A 22219-nucleotide genomic window follows, 5' to 3' on the forward strand; every position below is an offset into this window, starting at 1 on the left:
TTCAGTAGCTATTGGAATCATTACTTAAGGCCCTGAACAAATTTGCACCAGAGATTCTCAGGTTCGTGCTACTGCTTTGAGCTGCCACACTGTTGTCTACTCTCGTTGCAATTATTTTGCAATATGAACATACACACCCTTTGTTTTGATACCAGACTTGGCCTTCCTGATGTGACATTTCTCAAAGACATGAAAATGTCCTCAGAAAGATAGTAAAAAGTCTTGAAATTAAGAATAGTATTTTTCATAGACAAACAAACTGATAAATCTGGTGTTGCTCAGGATACCATAATTTGATTTGAAATGGCAAAAATTTACTATTGCCTGTAGGAAAAAAGATCAGCAGAAAAGAATCCAAATCAACTCAAAAAACCAAAAAGTTGTAAAAGTTTGTACTGTCCTTCCATTAGCAAATAAAGAAAACTATTAAGTATCCCAATATACATGTTTGATTTAACTTTAAGAAAAATGGCATTATCTGTGAGGAGCTGTGCCACAAATCACAACCTTTGGTTATGCTTTTAGCTGAAGTTCAATCACCCCTATATTTCCAAAATTATAATACTAATCAGTATTGCACACATAATTCTGTTTTTCATATTAACTTCTGGTGCTGTGACATTTTTTAGATAAGTGCATACACATTGAGTTCATTGGGAAATGGCCTATTGGATTACTTTTCAGATGAACAAACAGCATCTGACTGTGCTTGCTAGAGAGGAGCCCTCCCACTTCTCAGCAAATCCATTTCCTCTTTTAAATTGCAAGTAAAATCATACAAGGAAGAAGAAGGGAATATCTTCAGTCAGATTTAACTCTTAGCACTGAAAAACATGACCTCTAAACCTCATTAGACCAGAGAGTTTGAAAAGGATCTTAAGGGTGCATTTTGACCCTGTAAAACAAAATAAACCGAGGTAACTGTTTTCCTAGGAAGAAGAATATGCAGAAAGTTATGTAGCAGGTCAGTGCAAACAACTGAAAGTAACCACTTCTTTCTTGGCTCTTCTTTTCGCATAAACACAAAACTGAGCCTGCCAGATAGTCAACCTAGGCTTTTCAAGTATGTGCTTCTCCAAGTTACAGTTCCTATTTTTAGGTCCTAGCATTTCACTGCTAGCTTGAATCTTTCTGGAAAATTATAGGTAGCTCTTGCACTCTGTTAGAAAAACACATGCTAGTAAGCTGAACAATAAAAAAGCCAAAAAACCCCAAACCAAAACAAACAAAAAAACCCTCAGTTATATTGCTGGACTCATTTCCCTAATAAGCCTTACCTTTACCATTTAATTCTGCATGTCCCTACGTGTCTTACACCCATGGCTAAAGTAAGCCAGGTAGTTGCTCAGTACCGTTCAAGAAGTCAGGGAAAGGAGAAACCAGCCTGTTCATACTGGGGATACTGGTGAAATGTCAGACCCTCACCAGACCTGGAGTCCCCAGGGAAGTCCCATCTTCTGCAGCAATCCCTGACAACCTCCTGCTTCCCTTCTCCCCAGGCACATGTAGGAGGATGACTTATCAGTAGTTATTGTAGCCGTATTAATTTAGATAAAGTTTTTTCTCTGTTCACATTGGGTGAAGCATACTGTGCTGCTGAAAACTTATTTTCCTATAGTCTCAGCCATCTTCTAGTGTTAAACGAGACTTCTTCCCACATCCCTGAAAGATAAATAACGTTCAGTGCTATTTTGCTGTATTTATTTTGCAGTATATCAATTACACGAGTCACAGCAGACATCTCGCTTGCCAAACGCTCAGTGTTAAACAATCCCAGTAAGCACGCGATCATAGAACGGTCTAACACGAGGTCAAGCCTAGGTGAGTACCTGTAATGATGCTATTTACAAATTGCCTGTGAAGTATGCTACTCTCATTTCATATGTATAAGCTCAAAATAGCCTTCTCTCTGCTGTGGGAAAATCACAGTTAACATAATTTAGAAATCATTTTAAAAATCACTCTCAGGTAAACTTCCTATAGTACTGATTTTGGTTGATTCTGCTTGTGCTCTGTTTTTATGTTTTGCTGTTGGCCTCAGTGGGGAGAGGCAGCCATCCATATAAAATCTGAAAATATGTTATTCTGGTTAAATATTTGGAATTATATGAATATTATTGATATTATGCATTATTTTTAAAAAGATTACTAGTAGTGATAGCTACTGACATAGAGCCTGAGAAAAATTATTGAAGTACACGTTATGAAATTTGTATCAGTTTTAAGTAATCGTAAGGTTGGTACAAACAAAGGAAGGATGCAAAAAGGGAAATGTTTTTTAAAAACTGTATAGCTACCTTCATAGCCTAAATATCTCTCATCTTACATGAGTCTTTTTATATGGAAGCTTGTCCAGTTGTATCAATAACTAAACATTTATTACTCAGAAAAAAAAATAAGCTTAGCTTAGTTTAATTACAACATCTTAGAAGTTGTAATTAAATATAACCATTTACAGTACAGGTGGCTGCACTGGAGCTTCCCATTGCAAGGTGGCCTTAGAGTTAGGAGGAAAAGGTGATTATTTTGGAGTCTTAATTCCTGACTTCCTTTGCCTTTCCTCTAGAGTGAGATGTATCCAGGACTCTGCTGCTGTCACTGGTGCATTCCCTGTGTAGAGACACCTGGAAATAGCCAAGAGGTCTAGGGGAAAGTTCCCTGTCCATGGCAGGGGGCTGGAGCTAGATGACCTTTAAAGTCCCTTCCAATACAAGCCATTCTATGATTCTAAGATGAATCCTGCCAGGAGTCTATATCTACATACTTGTGTAAGGCTTGACTGAGATACGGGACAAAATCCCATAAATCCTGCACAAGTCCCCAATCAAGTACCAAAAAAAGGGGAACTTGCTACATCCCAGGTGAATACTCAGTCATGTTTCTGCCTTATACAGAGCTCCAGGTCCCTCTTTGTAGCCTTTGACAGAGATTGGTTTCCCCTGAGCAGCATTACATCTTGAAAAACTGTAAATTTTATGAAACAAGAAAGTAGTTTCATTTATCCTATTAAATAAGTTCTTATCAGTTATACACCAAAATTTTTCCAACAACACCTGAACTGTGATTGAATATTTAACATTTGCCTAATATAGCAGTACTTTTTAGAATAAGCTTCTCCACCTTAAAAATGTTTACTTCCCTTTCTTGAAAAATTGTTTCCTAAAACCTTTGCTTCCAGCTATATGGAGACTGTGAATTTTTGCTTGAAAGTGGTCTGTAGCTTCCAAATATGTCTTATTTTAGGTGTTTTCAAATATCAAAATGCAGTGTACTGTAACAACATAATTAATATCTTTATACACAGAATATTCTTCTGCGTGAATTTCAGTCTTGTCACCAAAGACTGTTTAATAATCTAACGAAAAGATAAAGTATCACTTATTTTGACCAGGAATGAAAACTGGTAATAAGTATGAAGGTCAACTAGTCATGGAACAGAATCATGATGATTAAGTTTCCAACCTCAGCAAAGTGTGTGCAATTTTGCAATACTGTACAAATATATGCAGCAAACATATGCAGCAGTGAAAGCATATCATTAGTTTCTCATATATGTGAAACACCTATCACAAAATTCTATACAGGAAAAAAAAAATCAATAAAAATTAAATGCTGCTCAATCTTGTACACATTTACCATCTTTACAGTAGAACTGTACTCTTGAGAGCATCAGCATTTTTTCTTTGTATCAAGGTACTTTTTTAGATGGAGGTATTTAAAATGGGAGTTCTGACAGAACCTCAGTTTGGGACACCCAAAAGATGACAGTGTTTATATATATATGCAAATATGTGGATAGATAGGTAGATGTGTCTCTCTAGTTTTTGTAACAGGCCTGTTATTAACTAAGATTTCCTGCTACATATCAGATTTGCAGTTGAGTATAATTGGTCTGAAAATTACCTGATTTATAAAATAACTTTGAAGACCTTTGACCAGAGCAACTGGGTCATTCTAGCATAAATTTAGGGAAAAAATTAATTTTACATATGCTAAAATATTCTCAAACCTTTTTCTTTCAGAAGCTGTAATACTTCCATTGATCTAGTAATCTAGCATGGTTTTGAAATTTGGTAGGGAACTGAACAAAATTTCAGTTACATTTTTCTGGGAAATTTTATGAAACTTATGAGAAAACTTGATCAAATTATTAGAAGCTGCTATTAACACATAGCAAGTTTTGCATCTGAATTGCTTGAAGACTCAGCTTTCCTTGGCAAGATCCAGCAATGATGCTGAGCAGAACTTGCTCCCAGCAGACTGAGTCAGGGCAGCCAAGCAGCACTGAGGTGAAAAGATGCTCATCTTTCAATTTACAGTCCCTCCTTTGCTATGCAGCATGGAGAATGGAATAAAAAGTCATTTGCCTAAAAGATGTTCACCTGGAGGAATAGATGGCTGGCCAGGCTAAGGCAGGAAGGCAGGTAGTGAGAATCCATTATGGGAAAGGTTGGGCTTATGGAGTAGGAGATGGGATAGTCAAACCCACTGATAAAGCACCTCCAGGCCAGTGCTCTAGGCATGGGATAAACCATGGGAGGACAGAAATCAGGCAGAATTCAGGGAGGGAAGTGATGTGGCAGCAGTGTTGGGAGGAAAACTAAAATAAAATAAACTGGAGTCAGAAAAGGTAACTGCTTTTGTAATACAGTGGAAAACCCTTGCAGAAGGCAAAAGAATTAAGTACAAGTCATGTTACAGCCTGTTCCCTTGCCTATCTGCAATGTACCTCAAGGCAGAAATAAGAGTCAGAATCAGAAAACATCATTGTAGTCTTCTGGTAGGTGACAACACACCAGTGCTGTGAGTATTTAGTTGGCTGAAGTAGAATAAGTGAGTGGTAATATCACACTATATAGTGGATTTTTTTTTTCAGTTTGTGTGATGAATTTTCCATAAGTCAAAAAAATATCCTATTAAAAGAAGATTTTTAGTTTTACAAATTCAAGCAGTGCAAAATAAAGGTTAGGAAGTGATAATAAGAAGGTGAACTGTGCAGCATTTTAGTATTTTTAGGTTATGTATGCTGTGATCCAGCCTTTGATCAAATATTTACAGACTACTTTTCCACTAGTCCTCTGCCTCAATATTCTTGAAAAATGTATAAAACAGTGTGGGGAATTGGAAGCAATGCAATTTCCCCAATGCAATAGTGGCTTTTGCTGCTTCTGATACAGAACTGCTGCATAATACTGGATTAGTTTTTCTCAGACTTTATGAAGATGTCTATGTTTTCACAGTGTTCTTTGTATCCTTTAAGCATCTTCTGTAGAAAGACTGAGTGTTGCAGCTGAAACAGAAGTTCAAGCTTTGGACCTGTCAAATAATAGTATATACCATCAAAATCAGCATGTTGCATGGCAATGCACTGACATGGAGAAGGGGGATGGAAAGCAGGCAGTCCTTTACGTAGTACTGGAGCTCCTGTTGGGAGCTTGTAAAATATCAGCCTTGTGGATCCTCATTCCCCAGAAGTTCTTATTTTAGGCTCTACTCTTTGCAGACATTTAACTGGGGAGGTATTCTTTTTATTCCCAGCCTAACGCAAAGAATTTTATCCTTCTCTCAGATTAGTACTGGTACTCTGTACTGACAGTACAGAGCAGCATCAGGAATGTCCTGAGTTTTAGTACTGACTTCTAAAAGAAGCTTCAAGGTTATGTTCCATTTTGGAAGAAAGAATCCCCAGGAATCAGGATTTCCTGCATTTCTATTCTGAATATAATTTTTACTGGTAATTACTCTGAAGAATCAGACACTACATTTCTGAATATTAATCCCCCTGAATTATTCATAACTTGTGATTATTCTTTCTAATTCAATTTTCTCTTTGGAGTATACATTCGTATATTCCAGTTTCTCACCTAACTGGGATGTTTCAAAGGGAAAAATCATTTTTTTGCATACACTACCAAAGTAAGCTCCACAAAATAGCCATAAATATTTTATGCATTCTGTTTTCAGAGAAAGATTACAGCCATGTGTTCTAAATGAGATGTGAAACACGTATTTGACAATGAAGAGAAAGTAAATTATTCAATGGCTTCTTATCAGTTGACAGTGTATAGAGCTGCATACTGAATGAGACAGCAGCCCTAAAGGAACAGCTATATTGTATGTTCCTGAATGTGCTCTCTTGAAATACAGATCACAAAAGATTTGATTAAGGAGAGCTATTTTGGCATTTCATATTTTATCAGCATTAGCTTTGCAGCCAATAGTATTCTGTACTACTGCAAGTCTTATAGATACATCATTAAATCAGGACTCACATCACATTAGTTCTTTTCTAGTATCTGCTGCAGGTCTGCTTATAGTCCTGGAAAATAATTTATTTTTCTACCTACATTTTCCCTTCTATAAGATGAAAATAATAGGGTCTTTTCCCCAAATCACTGATGGGGGGAGGAAAAAAATCATAGAATTTCAGCAAATACTAAATTCTAAATTTGTGCTGGGTGGGTTTTTTTCTGTTTTTGTTTGGTTTTTTTGTTTGTTTTTGTCCAGACTATCTACAATGACTTACTTCTGGCCTAGGTATTTAAAACTGCTATTTATCACAAAAAAATTTTGTTCTTGGTAAGGAAAAACAGTATTTGTTTTGGTTTGTTTTGGTTTCCTCTGAAAGGGCTTCCAGGCTGCACAACTATGAGATGTGGGGAGATGAGTTGCTCTCTTTTCTCTCCTCCTTGAACAGTCATTGGCACGTAGACAGAGATCTGTGTGGTTTATTCCCACACCTGGTACAACTTAAAAATGCCTTTATGCAAATATATATATACACATATTTGCTGTATATATATAATATGTATATATATAGCAAATACAGCTCCCCAGAACTGCTTTTTGTTAATGCAAATCCTGCCTTCCTTCCAGATTCAATGGAAAGCTATTTTTTTACTCAACAAGCTTTTTGTAGTGGTACCTCATACAGCCAGGCCACTGATTTACCCCTCACTTATGATCACATTTGTGAGCAGCAGTTGTAACTGCAGCAGAGAAGGCTATTTCTTAGACTTCTGAAAATATTTTGTTGGTTTTTCATTATTTTAATAAGTGTTCCATCAATTACTTAAGGTAGTAAAAAGGTTCTCTGCTTGATATATTAATATCAAATACTTTTCTCTGGGAAATAAATGTACCTTATTTTGAGAACTCTTCCTTATCACCCAATACAGGTCTGCAATGTTGTACATAGCACAGAAAACAGTGAAGTGGACACCATTCTTTGGAATGATTTAATAGACAAACCAGAATTAATTTCAAAGAGACATATACCAACAATGTGATAATCAGAAATAGGAATAGCCACAAAGAACTGGATTTACAGGATTATGAGGGAGTCTCAGTCAGCTTATAATGCTACACACACCTATCGACTGACAGTTTGCTTTTGTAATGGAATCAGTTAAAAATAGGCTTGGGATTTGACTTATTGGAAACCAATGCTGCCACTGAATATTTAGTATAAAAATTAATGTTCTCAAGAACTTTTTAAAAATAGTGTCTGGCTCATAAAGATTTAGATGGATAGTGTGGTCTTATTCCTCTCTGTCCCAGTTTGAAACTGGACACTCTCTAATTAAGCCTGTTTTGATGTAAAGGGAAATGTTTGCTTGTCAATATTGTTACATGTTTTAACATGTGAGATGTTAGAACTAAATTGAAGGAAAGGGCAAATTTCTTTAAAAGCCTAGAAGAAATCTGTCATTTTGAACAGATTTTTTCTCCAAGAATGTACAGTACGTGGTTAATTCTTATTCATCTGAAAATCATCCCTAATTGGTTTAGTTAATTCTTTATATGGACACATGCCATTTGCAGAAACTGAACCAGCTTTGTGCTTCTGCTGCATTTCTTTGTCAAAAGAACCCAAACCTTTTTCTGTGTATGTTACACTTGTTATAACCTTACCTCATGCTGTATGCTTTGTACAAAACCTGATTGTGTTGGCTTTTTCCATTCTTTGCTTCATTAATGCTCTCCCTTTCCAGATGTTTTAGGTATGTATACAAGCTTGCAAATTACTTTTCCTGCTGTTTTGTGTTCAGTGCTTTATTGTACCTGACAGAACCACCGTGTGTTTCTCGCATCTGGCTCACTGACAGACAAAAGCCGATCCTGTGCTGTGTTGCTAAGTCTTTCCTTTAGAAAATCTTGCTGGTTTTCCTTATTTAATTTCAAGTAATTCTAAAAATAAAGTTGCCATTGATAAGTAAACACTACAGATTAGGTATCCCATTGTGTATTTCTGAGATGTGTGCACCTAATCTGCGTGTTCTAACACAGACGTGTGACTGGATGTAAAATGTGTCATTGTCCTTATGGTAAATTGATTGCCATCACGTGCCTGGGAGTGTTTATTTGCTTTCCATGTGCATATGCCTGTCAGGCATTACATGCACCCAATTTGCATGTGCAATTGAGCACCTACCTTTGGAAGGCTGTCTCTAAAAAGTGTATAGAGCTTCCATTCACATCATTAGGTTGATACCGTAAAGTTTTGTCTTCTGAAAATGAAATATAAATGCTCAAAGAGATAGTTGTGGATTAGCTGTGTGAATTTCAGCCTTGTCGGTTTTTTTCCTTGATATTTGTGTGAGAAGGCAATTAAATGCTTGAAACTATGGTAGCAATTTATTTGTAAATTATATACATATGTATGTATATACATACATACTGTATATTTTATACATATATGATATTACTATGTAATTTTCGTGTCTGGTAATTTAATGACAGTTGTGCTATAGGATAAGTTTCAAGTAAAGGCCTCCTCAACTATAAAGAGTTGTTTAAGTTGTTTAAGAGAGTGCTAGCAAGGCCTCATAAAAAACCTTCATTACTTACAGAGGCCAAGGAAAAGGAATGCAAAATTTGGACTGAACCAAGAGTGCATTTCCTTCCCAAAGTCTCAAAAATCTAATATAGCTCAAAGAAAATAAAGGAGATGTTCAATCTGTTGTGGAAAATCCTGATTGTCCCTTTATAATTTTATGTTCAAGATAGTTGTGACAAATGTCCATAACTCTCACTCTCAAGTGTTAAATATGTTAACCTGGTAAACCTGAACCTTCCTTGAACCAGAATGCAGTAAAATAACAGCTAAGAGCTTTTGAGTTTTCATGAGGATGTAGCTATACTTCTTTTTGCGCACAAATGGAGAAAAAGTAGCATGAATTTAGTGAACCCATTGTAATTTATGAGTCTCATATGTCCCAAAATACTGTTTTATCCTGCTAGAACAGCCTTGTTTTCCTCAACATCAGTGTTCCACCAAACGTCAGAGTTTCCCTAATGAATTCTCTAGGTAGTTCTGTATTAGAAGTTTGTTACTAACTTTCCAATATTCCAGCTTTCAAATAAGGTTTTCATACAGTATAGGCAAAGGATTTGAATGAAATTTCCTGAGTGTTTTCAAAGGGTATATCGGGGGAAAAAAATTCTTCATTTCTGTAAATTAGAAATAACTCTTAGCGACCACTTCCTATATTTTCTTATGATACTATGCAGAAATATGTGTGATTGATAATTACGTTGAAGTAAAACATGTGCTCGAAGAAAAGTAGTGTAGCAATGTGTTAGAATAATTTCTAAGGTTATGGATATCTTTGTAATAGACAGGATACTTGGATAGGTGAATAAAATATTTTTAGCTAGTTAGCTGTTTGTTCAAGAGTACAGTTTGCTTCCCTTAAAGCTATTCACACTGTAGGTTGAATTGATCAAGGTTTTTTCTTTGTCCTGGGCTGGTGAAACTGATTAAAGTTCAGCAGTCTGTGTCCCCATTTTATTCAATACTAAAAGTATGCATTGTTCAACCAGAGTGCAAAGAAGTCTGAGTTCAGTTCTGTTCTCTGCTAAGAGAGGCATGGACTCATCATTCCCATCACCATGATAGGGCTATGATCACCTTTAGGGTGGCTGTTGGTTGGTCCTGCTGAGTCTTACGCACTTTGCATAGTAATTAAACTAAACTTTCCCTGGAGAAGGAACTGGAATCCATGTGTTTTGCCTCCCACTCTGAGCATCAGGCTGCAGAGTCAGAATCTCTCCCACTCAGTGAATACGCAAATGTTTTGTGAGTGGCACACCATCAGCAGGAGGGGTTGAATAGCCAGGGATGGAGTAGTTCCATGTCCTGTCTGTGAGAAAGGCTGAACATTTTTATTTATGTTTGTTCTGAAAAAACAACAAACCATGAAAACGCTTACTTGGTGCCTACGAATGGACTAGATCTGTAAAAGCCTATAGCACTGCTCGGGGTAGTGAGGCATGGTGCACAAATACCCAAGTTATTGCCAGCCTGACATGATGATATCCATTCTGAACAATGCAGAGACACTTGCTTTATCCCCTGGATAAAATAAATGTTAGACTGCTTCTTTGCTCAGTTTTCTTATTACAATTACTCCTTAACAGAGTGTAAGGGAGCCTGATGATAGGAGCAGTGCTGTGCTGCTGCATGGCACCTTCTGAAGCTCCTGTAGTTCTTCCTGGCACAGTCATTTCAGTGCACCCTTGTACAGTGCTCAGCCACTTGTGTTACTGCTGCAGTCTGCTGCTTTCAATCTTTTCCATTCATAGGCCATTAAAATTTACTTCCAGTTTAAACTTGGCAGAGGAAGCATCATTCCATGAATGCTATTGTTTTGCTAGCCCAGAGAAATGAGGCAGGAAGCAGACATTTTTATGTGCCATTTAGTATTTTTAAATGACACTATCTGTTTTATATTTTCACATAATTACAGTGCTACATTTCAGGAGATGTTAGTCCACTATAAATAGATCTTGGTTTTGTTCAGGTTTCCAAACATGACATCGTTTCTGTCAATACCATTTGGACGTGTGTGTACATTAAAAGCCATCTGAATTCTGCCTAAACTGAGCCTCAGCAGGCAGGAGGAGGAAAACCCTGTGTTCCTGCAGCACCTCACCCCACAGCTCCCGTTCAGCAGAGCCCAGACAGGAGCTCCAGGCAGAGCAGCAGACTTGCTTCTCTCCTTTCTGCCTTATCCCTTGCAGGAGCCCCATCTGTTAGGCATGAGTAACACATGCAGCCACTTTTCCTGGAAAATATTGTCATCCTCCCACTCCCACCCTCCTCTTTTTACGTAACAAGCTAGTGGCTAAGGTATTTGGTGGAGACCAGGGAAATCTATGTATATTCACGAAATTACATTTAGGTTAGACATTTTGATTAAAACACCTGTAATCCAGTCATCTTTTGACCAGTTGCCTGAGGACTACGCTAAAGCATTTCTTCCCTCTTGCTTATGTTTTTCAAGATCTTTTCCTTCTTAGCTGGATATGCAGGAGCAGAGGCACACAGCATTCTGCCCCCCAGCGCTGGGACACCCCATGGTGTGGGGCGGATCATGCAATCCTGCCTGGAGACTGTGAACTGAGGCTCCCTGCCTGGGAAGAATGGAGACTGCCCAGCCCAAGCCCCCATTCACTCCCTGCCTGCCCAGAGCAGCATTGCTGCTTTGGGGTGGAAAAGGAAGATGAAAAGAAAGAGAGCAAACACTTAAACACTTGTGGGGTTTCTTCTTAGCTGGCTCTGCTGTGCTCAAACCCCTTGTAGCTTATGGGGTCACCCTGGTAGTGTCTCGGCCTCGTTGCATTGTTTGCAGTGTGCAGCCAGGGCAGCCTGCTCTGGCCTGCATTCTGCTTACAGCAGAACCCCATGGAGACACTGCTGATTTTTCACTCAATGTGAAGCATGTGTGTACACACACATGCTCACAAATTGAAATTTAAAATTTTAATTCTGTCAGTCAAGCTCATGATTTTGTTTTCCTTAGAGACTTGTGCGAGCACAGCTCAATAATTATCACTTCCTATTTTTTTTTATTTTCTTGGATTTCAGATATTACCTTTAGCATGTTGTTTTTTTTTTTTTTTTGTTTTTTTTTTGTGCAAGCCCTTCTAGGTGGTTTTAAGGCACTGGGATAAAAACTACATTTTTTTCTTTCACCTTTGTTATGGGAATCCTGAGGCCTACCTTAAACTTCTCATTACTTTAGTTATAGTCATGGAGTTTGGTGGTTAATTGTTTTTAAGTAACTTGTAAGTTATTTATTTTTAAATAAAAGTATTAGCATAAAAAATCATGGCTACTGATAGCTATTCTCCTTAATTTATAAAATTATTTCAAAGCCAGTTGTGTAAGGTGTTGCTAATCATTTTGTATTGCATACATTGACAGAGTTGTGTTCTTTTCATTCCATATGTCTGTAATATCAGCAGCCCTGTTTAAAAAAACTAGAATGCTTTGTCTCTGTGCCTGTTGCAGTTGAAATCATAATTTACCTATCAGTTTCAATGAACAAAACAGAGCCACCGATACCACAGACAGGAGATAAGGTGAAATTTAATTGGCTATAAAAGTCGTACTGTGCTCAGCTGAGAGTATGTGAATTTCACTGCTCCTTGTGAATATCAAAATTTCTTTGCTGCCTCTAAGCAGTATTTTGTGCTTTGTTGATGATTCCTCTCCGTGTGTGGAGACACGAAGCTTGACTCTATTTCAGAAGGTTGATTTATTATGTTAGATATTATATTAAAATGAGACATTAAGACTATACTAAAAGAACAGAGAAATCAGAAGGCTACAACAAGAACAGAACAAAACAGAATAACAAAAATCCTGTGACTGCTCACAGCTTTGGCACAGGTGGCTGTGATTGGTCATCAATGGAAAAAATCCACATGGACCAATCACAGATGCACCTGTTGCATTCCACAACAGTAGATAGTAATTGTTTACATTTCTCTCCTGAGGCTCCTCAGCTTCTCAGGAGAGGAAAAATCCCAGCAAAGGATTTTCCATAATATCATGGTTACAGTGCTTCACTTGGGCCTTTGCAGGCCAAATGTGTGTCCATTTTGCATCGTGTCCCTCTCATGGAACTGCTATTTCATCATGGTCTTGATGACACAAATTGCTGGCAAAGGCACTGCTCTGTCACGCTGGGTCCCAGTGACTCGTGGCTGCTGTGGATGAGCCCAGGTTTGCAGGAGGGTTGTGCTTCTCCACCTGTGTACCATAGAGAAGCTTCCTGTCCCATGGCATTACATAAGTGACCCTAAGCTCCACCACAGTTCATCATGTTTAGTAGTGAATTGACAGAGATAAAGTGTTGTTGTGTCGTTGCCTGTATTTTAGGGGAGGTTATTGTAGTGAACTGGGAAAGATTTTTTTCTTGGAATTCACTTGTGAGGTCCAACAGGTATAAAGAATATTTCTCTGTGCCCATAATGGCATAAGTGATTTACTTGTCCTTTCATTGCACTGAATTTCTGTTCAAGGTGCAGTAGTGATATTGGTAATTTATATTTGGAAGTAAGTTTAAATGTGCTGTATTTAAAGTTCTCTGGGAGATGTGTACTTATTGTTTCTTAGAGCTGACTTGTTATCGTACGGAATAAATAGTTGAATGCTCCTGTCATTTGAAATATGTTCACTTTCTGGTTACCAAGGAGACCATATGAAATAGATTGTAAGGGTCACTTTAGAATTTGGTAGCTGATTTCTGGGTTTGAGTGTTGTAGCTGGGGTGTCAGCATTTCATGATGATTGTCACAGTAATTCTAATTATTTTTATGCCTTTCATTACGATTGGCAAATACAATTTATTGGAGTTTAGTGTTATAACTTCACTCTTATGCCTTTCCAGTACATAAGAAGGGACATTATTATAAATAGATTGTATTCATGGAGGTGGAAAAATTGCAAAGCTATTACTGTGCTGCTTTGAAGATACCCTACTGTCACTGTTCTCAGCTCCCTATTTTAACTACCAGCGACATTTATGTTACTATCCCCACATGACTTTTTGAGTTATTTGCTTACTTTGGGCAAAAGTCTGAGATAATTCATGTTGAATGTCTTGTTGAGAAGAAGTTTTTACAGGTAGAGAATTTGGTTTGTGAGATTATTGCTAAAAAAGAATGAAAACCAAAGCAGTAGCAGTGGTTAAAGCCTTTGTCATCTAAAAGGAGGAGCTACTATTATGTAAGTAATTGCAACAATCTTGTAAAGTTGGAATTCAAAGAAGATTTCAAGCAAAGTGAAAGTTTTTCCAGGAGCTAAAGAAGTACTCTAAGGAACAGGAGATCAGGACCTCTTCAGCTATCCCTGTGGCATTTTTCCCATCCATTCCTGACTGGAGAGGCAGAGGCACATGTATTAGTTCACCAGTCATGCAGTGGAGTTCCTTGAACTTTTGTCCTCTACTCAATTTAAGAAAACTAGGTACTGAAATACATTTTAATTGGCAAAAAAAGATCTCTCTCCATCTGCAGACTTAAGTGGAAACAATTGGTTCACAGGACCATAGTTACCTGCAGCTATTGCCCTGGGTGTGTTTCACAATAGAACATACCCTGAGGTAAACTCTGCCCTGGCAGAGGGTGTTTCAAAAAGTATAGCAGAAAATCTAGTCCACAGAGATGTGTTCTGTACTGGCAGAAAAGTGCTGCGAGCAATGTAGAAAATACTGCTTCCCCAGACAAAATTATGATACAATGGCATAGAGACAGATTTTGCTGGTTATAAATTGTCTTGAACAAGAGTTTTTTAGCAGTCTGGAGTGGTCTTGAAATGATACATTAACTAATATTGTTACACTGACCGAAGCGTTTAGCCTGGTTTGAAATTGCAGGAAAGCAAACCAAACTCACCATCAGAACAGCGTGACAAATTATCTCTGATATGTTTATTCTAGTTGTCATTTGTACTTAAATTAGGGATAGATTATTGACTGTCTTCTACTAAAACTCTGAGACAGTGTTATTCAGTGATTTCAGCAGTATTTCTGTGCAACAAAGTTGTAGAAAATGCAATTGTGAATGTGGCAAGAGCCATCAGAAGTTCTGTCTTAAAAAATGTGGTCCTAATTCAGGACTGCAGTGGGACCACAGTGCTTTTATTGACCAGCAGCAAAGCATGCATCGATGTTTTCCATGCCACACCGTGCACATCTCACAATGTTCGCTGCTGTAAAAGACTGATTGTATGTGCTCACCCAAATCTGCAGATAATCACAAACAGCTGGAAGTGATCTCTAATTAATCCAAACCAATGTCTACCTCATCCAATAAAGGATATCATATATAGATTTTCTGATGACCATTTAGATGTTACTTTGTTTATAAAATGACCACAGCAATCACCTATTGATTTGGAACCAAAATACTAGCTGGGATGCCTTGATCTCTCTTGGAAATTTTACAACCTTTTTATAGTACCTGATTTATGCTGTTGCTATTCTAAGATAGAAAAAATCAATCTCATCATGTCTCTTGAAAGAGACCTGTGATGTAGAAAACTCCCTCTCTAGCCAGATCAGGTAGGTTGTGTTTTCAAGCAAAAGTTAAGCTTTTGCCAGCATAATAGCTAAAAGACTGATAATGTAATTTCGAGAAACTCTCTGTTAAATTTTTGGTACCTCTTCTTTGACCTTTAAGTCTCTGTTTGTTATCTTCTAATATTTTCTTTGAATGGGCTGGATATCTAATCTGGTTTTGGTTCATGAAGCATGCACAACCTTTAAAGGGAAACCTATATGAATGAAGCTTCTCTGGCCCAATGACTTTCTTTATAGACTTGCATAAATCACCCAACTTCTCTAATTCCTCTGTGAAATCAGCCAATAGCAAGATCTGAGCAGGAAAATGTGATTTCATTTTAAAGATTATTTTGGTATTATAAGATGTAGTTTTGTTTCACTGGGGAATGAAGACAGTTTCTACACCACTTGTGAAAGCGGATGCAGCCCATCTGTCTTGGAGAGGTTTGCCCTGGAAAGTACTGCCAGTCAGACAGGGTGCTGAGGAGCTGGGAGCATGACTACCAGATGAAAAGATTATTTTCCTGTGGGAAAATCAGGTTTCCACAGCTCCTGAGATTGTCAGGAGGATATGATAGCATTATTTGGATTATTCAGTTATTTTTTCTTATAAAAGTGTTTTACACATGATAGCCAAATTTTTAACATGGTACCATACTGAGGCCAGTAGAACAAAACCTGTTTTCCTGAGCTTTGATAAGTTGAAGTAAATAGGAAAACAGTAGTTCCTATAGTGTAACAACCAGTACTTCCTAAAGCCTATCTCAGGCACTCCAGCTTGAGCAAACTGGTTACTGGGTAAGAATGAAGTCTGAGCTGCCATTATTTACATGTAGCAGATTTGTGCCATATTGAGGTTGCCGTTTGATGAAGCAAGAATTTGTACCCCTTTTTCTTATATACATGGTCTGGGGTCAGAAGGTGTTATCAGTATCTGCAGCCTGGAATAGCAGGAATTGGTGAGGCAGGGAGGCAGGCAATGCCTCAAGGGCAGCAAAGCGGGGGTGAAACGCCCTCATTAACGCTGTATTCATTACCCTGCTGCGCCTGGGATGTGCAGGGTAACAGCAATTTCTGCAACCAGAGAAGGAGCAACACACCACTCTGCTATACTGCCACATTTGTTAAAGCTAATCACCTCTTAGTATTTTCTCTAACTCTAATTTTCTACTTTGCAGCTGAAGTTCAAAGTGAAATTGAACGGATTTTTGAATTGGCCAGGACACTGCAGTTGGTAGTGCTTGATGCTGATACCATTAATCACCCAGCTCAACTGAGCAAAACCTCTCTGGCTCCCATTATAGTATACGTAAAGATTTCTTCTCCTAAGGTAAATATTTTAGATACCTTCATGTTCTTTCTGTTTTTTTGGGTTAGTTATTTTTTTGGGGGTTTTTTTTGATTTTTTTTTTTTTTTTGTGGTGTTTTTTGGGTTAGTTATTTTTGTTGGGGGTTTTTTTGATTTTTTTTTTTTTGTTTTGTTTTGTTTTTTTTTTTTTGGGGGGGGGGGGGGGGGCCCTAAAAGCAGACCATCACATGCCCTCATTTAGGTTTAGAGCTATATATTGTTACTGCTTCCCTTTGGATAGTGAACCATTAATGATCAAAAAAGTATCTGAGCTCTAGTGTTAACCAAAACCTGTTTTGGAAAAGATTATGTGCGTCCAATGAGTTTTTAAATTGGAATTGCATTTTCAGTATCAATTACATAAGCAGTGCTCATGGTTTGTTAAATCAAAATAATATGGAAATGAAAGAATGATTTTCACTGAATGAGTATCAGACTGATTGCTAAACTTTAACATCTGATAATATACACTTTCACTGTGTGTAAAAAAATGCACAGACCTTGTGAAGAGGCATTTGAAAGAGAAAAATGAATTTATGGGAAGAGCACTCAGGAAATCAACTTTAAAAATTCAACTTAGAAAAAAACAAAACCAGAAGCAACAGAAAAAAGGCAGGAGTGCAACTTTTTAGTGCTTGTAAAAAGGAAAGGAGATATTTGGGTGTAAATGAAAATTAGTACATCCTGGAAGAGGGAACACAGGAAATGTTCTTGAAGCCAGCAAATTAAGAATTTGCTCTGCTCATGTGAGCTGTTTCAAATGAAAACATTTTAAGTGGTTATATATGTATATTAAGTCTGAGTCTGCTCACTTTTTTTAATGTCTTATTTTTCACAGGTTTTACAGAGGTTGATAAAATCTCGAGGGAAATCTCAGGCCAAACACCTTAATGTTCAGATGGTAGCAGCTGATAAACTGGCACAGTGTCCTCCTGTGAGTTACTGTTAATTTATGTCTTCTCTCAGAAAGGTGCCTTTCTTTCAAGCACGATGTTAATTACATAATTTTCGGGAATGTTTGCCCTCTTCTGGCCATATTTAACTATGGCTTTTTGCAGAACACCTCCTGAGGTCCCAGGGCTCCGCTTTAGGGTGCAGGGGAGAAAGAATCCTAGTCAGAATCAGTTATTAGGATGTGTGCTGGTACAGTCAGTGCTTCAGTAAACTGAACATTTGCTTTGCTTGCTAAGTTTTAGGGAGTTACTGATTGATAAATGAACCCTCTCAGTGACTGTCCTTTATCTCTGGTAGTTTAGAGCTCCTCTGGGGCATCTGTCAGCATGGCCCACCACTGCTAATCTTCTTGGTCAGGGTTTTGCCAAAGAGCTGAATGGTACTGCATAGCTGACAGCTCTGCAGCTCTTCTTCAGATGTGCACTGAAGCAATTCTCTCAATTTCCACCTATAAAGTGGAGGTGATGACACCCCAAGTGTGTTTTAAACCTGGCATGCATTGCTGCCTGCATACTCAGCTGCCAAGAGTATGGGTAAGGAACCAGAAGATGGGAGTACAGTTCGGTTGCAAATATAATTTGCCATAGTTACAGAGCTGAGTGAAGGGAATGTCTTCATCTTTTAAGTTCAAGCATCTCAGTTAAGCAATGCTTAGGTCTCCAGGAAGTCAGTGAAGAATGCTGGAGTCCTGCATAGGCCCTCAAAGCTGCCTTCTGCTCCCTGACCAGGGTGGAAATAGATAAAAATCACCTCCTCACTTTAGGAGACTAAAATTAGACTGTGTGACTAATCTCTTACCTAATATTTGTATGACACTTGGAAACTGAATGATCTGTATTCTTATCGTTGTTAGTTATTGGTCTTAGTTTACCTTAGTTTCCTCTTAGTTATTCTACAAGGGGACCGAATCCCTTTCTTGCCATCCCATTTTTTCCATAGTTAATTGTTCAATATTTATCCCTTCTTTCTGTGTATTTAAGATTTGTTCAAGCTGCTTCTTCCTGTCTTCTTTGACTGTTTGTGCATTACTATGTGGAAGTCTCAAGGCCTTGCTTTAGCAAATGTAATATTAGTGCTAGTTATGATTACCATCTTTTGTATCAACTGCATTCAGAAAAAACAAACAAACAAACAAACCCTAAAATATCTTAAGTACTAAAAATGTAGTTAATTTTTGATTCATGGAAAGCATGATCAATGTCTCTAGCTGATCTCCCTTTACCTGGTGATTATTGTCACTAAAACCTTTTCTTTATCAGGAAATGTTTGATGTAATTCTTGATGAGAACCAGCTTGAAGATGCTTGTGAGCACCTTGCTGACTATCTGGAAGCCTACTGGAAGGCCACACATCCACCTAGCAGCAATCCTCCTAACCAGCTTCTCACTCGCACACTTGCAACAGCCACTCTTCCTATTAGCCCGGGTCCAAATATTAATTTACAGGTACAGTTTTTATGCCATCTCTTCTTTTTCTTCTGTCAACTTCTTCTCCTTCCAAAGCACAGAGTTAGGATGATACTAGAATATGCTGAATATGTTTTCCTGTTTTTTATAGATTGAAAGCTTTTTCAGCAGACATTCACCTATTTTCAGTATAAAATGCAAGCCTGTTACTTTTATTGCTGTTGTATTCATAATAGCATGTGTTTGTGTATTGGCTAGGGGGCTGGTTTTGATTCCAAGGACTGAGCTGGCCTGACTGAAAACATATGATGTGGAATGGAATACTTCAGGTTTTATTGTGCCCAGGACACCGCTGTGCCAGTAATATCTGTACCAGCCACAAGCATTTTTATAGCTGGCCATGTGTAATCCAATCAGAGAAATAAAGCTGGACTAAGACTGGGCACATTCCAGCCTCTGGTAACTCCCTGACTGATGGGCACACTATGGCTAACAGGCAAATCCCGGCCCCAGAGGCCCTGCATGACAAACTGGGTTATGTACAGGGCAGATCCACAAATGTTTGAGGGAAATCTGTTCCAGTCTTCCCACAGCCTGTAGAGTTGTAGAGGTTGAGGATGACTGACTGTATTAGTAAAGACTCAAGGTCAAAGTGGCCCTTCCAGTGTTTCCTTTGTTCTTTTATTTATTGGCCATTGCTGTGAAAAGTACAGACTTCCTTGAAGCCAAACTCTTATGTCAAATCCAAGTCCCACTGCACCACACATTGTGCAGAAAGACCTTGAGAGCGGCTCTATGTTCTGAACGGCAAGGACACTCTCCAGTGAGTTGGCAAAAGGAGGCTTTATTCCTCCCTCTGCATTGATGTGCCTGTTGATATGGGCATATTATGTCCCCTCTCTTCTCCTTTGACTTTTGGTTTGTGTCATTTTATTGAGGTGTTCAGCATAAGGAGATGGTTTCCTGTGGATATGTGTTGCATGATAGGAAATGAAGTGTTTGAACTGCTTCACTACTTTATTATAAGTAGTGAGTGACTCCTTGAGGCTGAGAAGTACACAGAAGGGGATAAAATAGATCTGTCCCAGATCAAATAAAGGCTACATCTAAATTTCTACCTCAGTTCAATATGTGCCCATAAATTACATACATATGCAATTACAATTCATAACTTTGGCTAAGAAAAACACTTCCTTTTAGAAAATCAAAGGAAAAAAAATGTATCTTCACCCAAGTTAAAATGCAAATAGTTGTGCTCTTTTTTCATGGTTTTGCAAAACAAGATTTTGTGTCTAATAATTTATTTCTCATTAGAAAACCACAGACTTGACAGGTTTGTTCTTTAACAAGAAACATTTCTTTAGCCATTTTGAAGGGTATCTCCTTCTCTTGCTTTCAGATACGGTTGCAGGAAAAGAGACTGTAAGCTATAGCTCATTTCTGCCTTTTTTTCTGTCCTCAGAGCTGAAACACCTTGAAAAAATTGTGAGCTGGAAGAATTTCTGAGTATGAAATTCAGTATTGTTGTGTGCAGCCTTGCTAGATAAACTTTCTTTGCTTTGTAAACTTCTAAATCATTTTGCTCAAGTTTTTTTTATGCTTTTTGAGTGTGGATTTATAGCTCACATACTCATTGTATTAACCACATTCTCTGGAGGAACTATGCAGAGTTTTAATAACACTTTTCTGAATGCTGTGCTGTCTCCTTACAAACTAACAGATTTTTATTTTAAGGACTAAAAATGATGGTGTATTTCCAGTTTCAAAGTTTGTTTGTAGGTCTACTAATACAGAAGTGTGAGTCAACAGGGGTCCCTTATGGAACATAAAACCTATCTATCTTCCTTTGGTTTCATTTTCCTATGATACATCTTCAGCTGACATCTCAAACCTGAGCTTGTCATTGCCTCGGCACAGAATGGGTCTGTTTTTTAATGATGGTGGCTGAACCCATTCTTTCAATAGTGTTAAGACCCTCTATTTAGAGAATTTAAAGTCTATGCCTGTGCTGTATTTCTGGACTGCTCTATAGGGAAAAGCCACCAGTTGTTTGGTCTGGGGGAGCCACGTCTGCACTGTAGAGCATTGGAGTCATCCTCCCCTGGGGCCAATGCAGTGCTCCCTTGCCATGAAACATATTTTGGGTTTGTGGTTTTTAAGTCCCCAGTGTACATTGTAAGGAGGGATTTGTGTTGCCAGCTGCCCAAGTGGCATTTTTACAGCATGAAGCTGCCTGTGTGCATTGCATGAGGTGCTTGAAGGCGTGAGGCGTCCTGGGACAGTTTGAGATTAATTAGGCAAAGACCTACGCAAAGACATTTGTGTCTGTTTTGAGGGAGAGCTTCGGAACAAACTTGTATGGAAATTGTTGGCTAACTCCAAAAGGACTGGAGCAACCTCACACACATATGGTGCAGGTGATCAGGGACCACTGGAAATAAGGAGCGAGGCAAATTCACTCAGTGGACAAAGGCTTCTCTGTCCTCTTTCAACACTGTATAAACTTCTTTCCAAGAACCCCTACTTCTCTGAAAGTACAAACTGAGTACTGAAAAAGGATTATCTCAAGCTTTTTCTATTGTAGACAAAAAAAACTTAAGAAATTGGGTTATAAAATTCCTGCACTGAAGAATCTATTCCAAATCAGAGCCAGAATTTGGTTATGAACCAAAAAGCCGAACTCTAATCCAGAACCAGATATTACCTGTTCAGTGTCGCTGTAATATTTAATAAAACTTGCTGTCAATGAATTTGCCCATAAATCCCAACAGCCCTAACACTATTCTGAAATTGCAAGTATTGGTTCTAAATTTATTCATTGTTTCTTCACATGTGCTCATCACAGCACAGAAGATGCATCTGAGCTTGTAAAAGCAGCAGTGTTTCCAATGCAGGTTCAAATTTTACATTTGTTCTCAAACCACAGCAGTGACAGATTTTATTTGTTGTGATTATATACAGGTACTTGCATTTCACCACATGAGAACTGTAGGGTTTCACATATATACTATGTTTATGTGCCTTAAAACCAGTCATGGTGGTGAGCTAATGAAAATTATGTTTCCACATGCAAAGCAGGCATGTTTCTGCTTTGGACTCTTTTGCTTTTCTCTTCATTTCATTTACAATTCCCCTCTGTTGAGTCACTTCATTTC

General features: G+C 38.1%; 1 protein-coding gene across 2 annotated transcripts in view; it reads left to right on the plus strand.

Annotated features, from left to right (window-relative positions):
* Window positions 1-22219, plus strand: part of CACNB2 (calcium voltage-gated channel auxiliary subunit beta 2) — a 247000-nt gene that overhangs the window by 215679 nt on the left and 9102 nt on the right. For both annotated transcript variants that reach the window (XM_041408467.1, XM_041408468.1), the window contains exons 10-13: window positions 1712-1821; window positions 16535-16686; window positions 17543-17638; window positions 18918-19103. In XM_041408467.1, coding sequence (XP_041264401.1) covers window positions 1712-1821; window positions 16535-16686; window positions 17543-17638; window positions 18918-19103 — 544 coding nt within the window. The remainder of the gene's footprint in view (window positions 1-1711; window positions 1822-16534; window positions 16687-17542; window positions 17639-18917; window positions 19104-22219) is intronic.

The sequence above is a fragment of the Onychostruthus taczanowskii genome, unplaced genomic scaffold (assembly GCF_017590055.1).
Source record: "Onychostruthus taczanowskii isolate IOZ18803 unplaced genomic scaffold, ASM1759005v1 scaffold3, whole genome shotgun sequence".
NCBI lineage: Eukaryota > Metazoa > Chordata > Aves > Passeriformes > Passeridae > Onychostruthus > Onychostruthus taczanowskii.